The sequence below is a fragment of the Pezoporus flaviventris genome, unplaced genomic scaffold (genome assembly GCF_033815535.1).
Source record: "Pezoporus flaviventris isolate CSIRO_AGI_PZ_B2104156 unplaced genomic scaffold, CSIRO_AGI_Pfla_v1 ptg000025l, whole genome shotgun sequence".
NCBI classification, from domain to species: Eukaryota; Metazoa; Chordata; class Aves; order Psittaciformes; family Psittacidae; genus Pezoporus; species Pezoporus flaviventris.
The window spans coordinates 14,866,264-14,872,114 of NW_026892573.1; the positions used below are offsets into that span (position 1 = coordinate 14,866,264).

General features: G+C 58.3%; 1 protein-coding gene across 1 annotated transcript; it reads right to left on the minus strand.

The window, feature by feature from the left end:
- Positions 1-230: 230 nt before the first annotated feature.
- On the minus strand, positions 231-4,964 carry PDX1 (pancreatic and duodenal homeobox 1). Its single transcript, XM_061458184.1, has 2 exons — positions 4,200-4,964; positions 231-778 (listed from the first exon to the last, which is right to left on the minus strand). Exons 1-2 carry the CDS (start codon positions 4,594-4,596, stop codon positions 390-392), a joined length of 786 nt encoding a protein of 261 aa, XP_061314168.1. The 5' UTR covers positions 4,597-4,964; the 3' UTR covers positions 231-389.
- Between the last annotated feature and the right edge of the window lie 887 nt (positions 4,965-5,851).

Sequence of the window (5,851 nt, forward strand, 5' to 3'; positions counted from 1 at the left end):
CTCGCTTCTCCTCCAGTTTCCAGACAGCTCCGTGTACCCAGAGTTGCGCACACCGGCGGTGCCCGCCCGAGACCCGCCTTCCCCGGGGAAAGCTGCCCCGTCGGGCCCGCTGCGACGCGGGGTGCCCCGGGAAAGTGGGGCCCAGCTCGCCGCCATCCCAGAGGCTGACTGCGTCCTCCTCCGGCCCCACGGCCCGCAGCGAGCCTCTCCTCGCTACAGCCGAGCACTTTCTCAGGACGGGAGTTTCGGAGTGGGGTCATCGAGTTTCCCCAGGAAAGGCGGGCGAGGGTCGGGCACGGCACGGCACGGCGGCGGGAAGCCGGCGCCAGCTTCCCGGCTCTCTCCCCTGTCTCCTCTTCCTCAGCCAGGGGCGTGGGACTCCCCGTGGCTCACCGGGAATCTGTCTGCCTTCTGGGGGCGAGGCTGGGGGCGAGCGGGTCCCTGGAGCCCCCCGAGGGCAGGTTCCCGGCGGGGCACGGCTGGAGATCTTCCTTGCCCTGGAGCTCCCCGGGGGACACCACGCAGTCTTGCTCCGGGTCATTGCTGTTGCCCGCCCCTCGCTTTTTGTCCTCTTCCTTCTTCCACTTCATCCGCCGGTTCTGGAACCAGATCTTGATGTGCCTCTCGGTCAAGTTCAACATGACAGCTAGCTCCACCCGCCGCGGCCTGGAGATGTACTTGTTGAAGAGAAACTCCTTCTCCAGCTCCAGAAGCTGAGCCCGGGTGTACGCCGTCCTCGTCCGCTTGCTCTCCTCCGGCTCCACCACGTAGGACCCCCCTGTAGAGAAAGAAGGGACAGTCAATCCCGGCCAGCCCGGTCTCCCATCGGTCTGCGGGGCCGCGACCCTGCATCCCTGTGCGGAGCGAAGAACAAGCGGGGGAAAGCGAGTGGGGTGAGAGGTGCCCTCGGGGAGGCCCCCGGCCGGGCACAGTAAGGGGGTGCTGGTGGAAGCAGTTGCGACTGCTGCTATTTTCTTTTATAATAATTTAGGGGGAGGTTAGTAGTAATTTGGTGGAAGTTTTCAGGGAAGAGCAGTCGCTCAAACTGGGATTGACGCTCAAGCGCCGCGAGTCGCATGTTGCTGAAAGCTCCAAAGAGCTCCAGGGCCTGGCAACTGCCAGAAAAAAAAAAAAACAAAAACGGAAAAAAAGAAAAAGGTGAAAAGAAAGGGGGAAAAATAAAATTAAATGAAAATTAAAATAAACACATTCCCCAACAGCAAAACGGATCCGCTCCCCCCAAAAAAACTTCAGCCACAGAACAAAACCAGGCACAAAACCAAAGCTACAATAATACAGAAAAATACTTTCTTTTGTACACACACACAAGCAACCAAATTAATAAGAGTAATAATAATAGTTACAGTAGTAATAATAGTAATAGTGACAATAGTAACATTAATAATAATAATAGAAAATACAGCCAAATCTCATCCCTGCAGTACGGGACCCGGAAGAGAAGCCAGCCGGCCAGCGGCGGTCCGGTGGCAGTGCCGCAGCCGGGCAGGGCGAGCGGGCAGCTTCTCCCCAGTGGGCCTCGCCGCGGGCACCCGTAAGCACAAGTCTCAAAAAGGTGGTGGGAATCTCACGGAACAAGAGTTTGGGGGTTCCTTACAGGATATCGCCATCGAAGAGCCCTGAGCCCGCGGAAACTTCGGCCTTTTCCCGGCTGCGGAGACCCCCGTGAGAAGCAACGGGGAGGGCCCCGGCATGGCTGCAGGGACGGGACCGGGACCGACAGCAAGACCGCAGCCCTTCCGTTTTGTCAGGTTGGTTAAACCTTGGATCTTCCCTTCCTGTAAACAGCGGCAGCAGCGGAATGGCCGTTGGCACGGCAAGTGTGGGCACGTGTGGAGCCGGGAGGGCGCTGAAATTCCCGACCACTATGGCCAGGGCCTGGAGCCCACCTGGGAAGACATTCGGTGGCGACAACGTCTGTAGGAAACAGTCGTTGAAAGAGCCAGATCGAAACAGCCATTTCAAGACAGCTACACGGCTCTTCGCCTCCCGTCTTTCTATTCCCACGGGTTTATATGTACATAATGTTTATAAACAGAAATATAAACCTCTGTATATAAGCTTATGCGTATATATATATTATATATATTTAAATGCATGTATATAGAATCATAGACTCGTTTGGTCTTGAAGGGGCTTTAAAGAACGAGTCTAACCCCCTGCCACGGGCAGGAACACCTTCCGCTAAATCAGGTTTCTCAAAGACCCATCCAGCCTGGCCTTGAACACTTCCAGAGATGGGGCAGCCACAGCTTCTCTGGTCAACATGTGCCAGTGGTTCAGCACTCTCATAGTGAAGAATTTCTTCCTAATGTTTAATCTAAATTAGACATAGAAATGTTTATATACAGAAATTTGTTTATAAATATAAGCCTCTGTATATAATTTTTTTTGTAAATATATTAAAATATATATTAAATCGATGTTAAAATAAATATATATGCATTAAATGTTTCTAAATATAACACTGTGCAAGTGCATGGATCTGAAAAAATAGCTCTGTTGTGGCAAGGTGAATCAGTGCTACCAGGAAGGTGGAACGCCAGGATCTGCCCATCGGAAGGCCGTTGCAGACCTGCTCCCGCAGCTCACTGGGCCGTGCTCCCGCCGTGTCCTGCCTGTGGGACCGGGTGAGCCTTAGGGGAGCGGCCGGCAGCTCTCGGTCCAGCGGAGCCAGGGGCCGGGCACTGCGGGTGGCACCGGGCCGGGTTTGCCACGTCCTCTCTGGGCGCCTTTCATCGGCAATAGCAACACAAAGCCCAGCAGAATCCATGAGAGCCTACATCCCAAGGGTGTCCATAAAAGCTGAAATCCTTGGGCTATAGAGCTTACAGTATATAGAATCTGTGATTTCTACATTGCAGAACCCCCCGGGACCGGCCACGGCACAGCGCTGGGCCCCGCGCACCGCGGTGGTAGCGGCCGCGGGTGCCAGCACACCCCCGGCGTGCACCACGCAGAGCTGTGGGACTGCCTTTGCCTGGACCTCCCGGCAGAGCTGGAAAGAACAGGGCAGAGTTTTCGGGTGTTGGGGGAAAAGTTTCAGTTTGCTGATTGTCTGGTCATCTGGTAAGGACACAAAGAAAAAGGGGTCGGGTGTCTGGCGCTTTCTCCCATCCGACCTTTTTAAATATATTTATATATATATTATTCCAGAAATTCATTCAATCCAAGGAAAACGATCTGATTTTTCTCTCCGCAGGCACAGTTCCTGCTGCCTAGTCGAGCGTGGGGCAGCATTCCTCTCCCCTTCCCGGCTGTTGAGCTTCCGTGCGGGTAGGGGACCGCCGCCTGTCCCCCTCCCTGTCCCCTCGATCTAAACCATGTAATTCCCAAATTATTTCATGGTGATTTTAATACTCCGGTCCTTTTTTCAACTGTCTATTTGAACAAAGCCATTGATATAATATTTGCCGTATAGGCGTGACAAAGGCGCAGGACACGATAACATTGTGCAGGCAGAGACAAGAATATTGTTGGGCAGCGGAACTTTCTGTCTAGATAGAGTTTCTTCCCCTCGCTGGCAGCTCTGTTTCGTTTGTGCATTGTTTCCCCTGCCCTCTGTTTTCACTTGGAAAGGTGCAATTACGACTAAAACCCACCGGGAAGCGGGAGAAGGTGGGACAAGGAGTCTGGGAGGAAAATGGGCTCTGCCGCAGGGGAGAGCAGAGAGGCAGCGGTGAGGGGCAAGGTGGCTGCCCCGCAGTTTCAGGGCTGCTCCGTGTCCTTTGCCGTCCTGCCCGCCGCTTCCCGTCGCCTCCATCTCGCCGGTGTCTCCCGCTCCCCATCCTCTGCCCCAGCGAGGAGCCCACCGCTCCCGCGGAGAGGCTGATCCGCGGACCCACCCTGCTCGGAGAGGCAGCAGCGCCTGGGAAGCGTTTGCACGTCGCCCCGACTTGGGGACAATTAGTTAATTGGTGAAAAATAAGCTGTTAATAATTGCTGACGGCTTGGGCAGCTCAGGGAGCGGCCCGGGGAACGGCTCCAACCCCGGGTTCAACCCGACGGCGGCAGCAGTGGGTCTTGAAGGGCTGACAGGGGGGCAGTAGCATCCCAAGGAAGTTACCCTCCAGTACCTCTTCACGCTACACCCGAGCAGCGGGATCAGGACCGGTGCAGGGGAGGGCGAGGATATAGGGAGGAGCGGCGGGATAGGGGCAGAGGGATTCGGCGGGACTTACCGGTCCACTGTCCCTTCCAGGCGTGAGATTTGGTGGACTTCATCCAGGCAAAAGGCACCTGTACTCGGGTCTCTTCTATCGCCCCCGTGTCCGCGCCGTCTGCGAAAGGCAGCGCGTCCTGGTGGAGAGGAGGCAGATGATGGTGGTGGTGGTGATGGTGGTGAAGGTGGGAGACCCCGGCATCTTCTGTGATGGGGGGCACCTCATAAGGTGAGATGTCTGGAGGGCTGCCTTGCTCGAGAGCCCCTAAGGCGCTGGGGTAAGGAGTCTGCTGCTGCCTGCCCATGTACAGGCAGGCGGGGGGGCCGGGGCTGTAATCCTGTGCCGGGGCTCTCTGAAATGCGCACGACTCCTTATAGAGCTGTGCCGAGGCGTAATACTGCTCCTCGGTGTTCATGGCGAGCGGGACCGGGGCGGGGGGTCTCGCAGCTTAGAGACACATAGGGTTGCTCCCGCTCCCAGCTCCCGGGATGCCTCTTTGACAGCTCGCCGCCCCGATGGGCCCCGCCGCCCGCCCGGCTCCCGCCGCCTCCCCATAGGTGCCGCTCCCCACGTGAGCCCTCCCGCGGCCCTCCGGGGCGGGGCGCGACCCATAAGAGGCCCCCGGGGTGGCCCTGGCCCAGCAAGCCCCTTCCCAGTGGCCAGGCAGGCCCCAGGACCCCCTGACCCCGCCAAGGGGTGCCGCTCCCTCCTTTGGGGTGAGAAGCCCAGCCGCTCGGGTCTTGAGAGGATTGCCCCGACGTGCAGGGCTCGCCGGGAGAGGTAGCCCCGAAACCCCTTTTGCCTCCACGGCCCGCTTGGCCAGGGGCTGCTCTTCTCCCAGCCACCCTTCCCTCATCCGGTCACCTCTTGGGGAGGGAAAACCTCGGGAAGAAAAGACTCCTGAAGGGGTTTGGCGTCAGGGCACTTTTGGTTCCGGGAGCATCCCGTGCAGGGATGGAGGTGTCCGGGGACGGGCAGGGTGCGACAGGTGCCAGCCAGGGTGCTGGCAGAGTGCGCCCCCTCCCTCGGGGGGACCTGTGTGCCGGAGGCCCATGTGCGGGTAACGATCGGCTTTCAGCCCGCTCCCGCCCTGGCCTGGGGGATGCGGCTGGTGGGGACCACAATGCTATCACCAGAGCGAGCGATAGGCAGCGGATTGTTTGTCCAAGGGGTAAATTTGGGAGCCTTCCCCGCGGTTTGGGCTGCAATGTGTTGACCCTCGGAGATAATCTGCTCCGAGCTGGTGCCGGTTGACTTGGTGACGAGGCTATGAGGAGGCGGAGAACTACCGAAAGGGACAAAGATCATTTCCCTGCCTCCCTGCTCTCTGCGCTGCCGGCGCTGCCGCCGCTCTCGCTGGTTTGGGGGCAGGCACGCTTCCTATACGCTTCTCCTTTCACTGCCTCTTCTCCCGGCTCCTTCCCCGGCATCGGAGCTCCGGCCGCCGCCGTCGTGGGGCACACCCGCTGCTAAGTCTATGGCGGGTGCAGGGAGCAGCGGGGCGGGCCCGTATGCCAGCGGCTCGGCTCGGTTCGGTTCAGTTCGGCTTGGCCAGCTTAAACTCGGCCGGGCTCTGCGCGACTTGGCCAGTGGCGATGCATCCTCTGATTGGGCAGGGCAGGAGACTCCCGGTAGCTCGCTTTTGCGTCAAGTTCCGTGGGATCATAAAC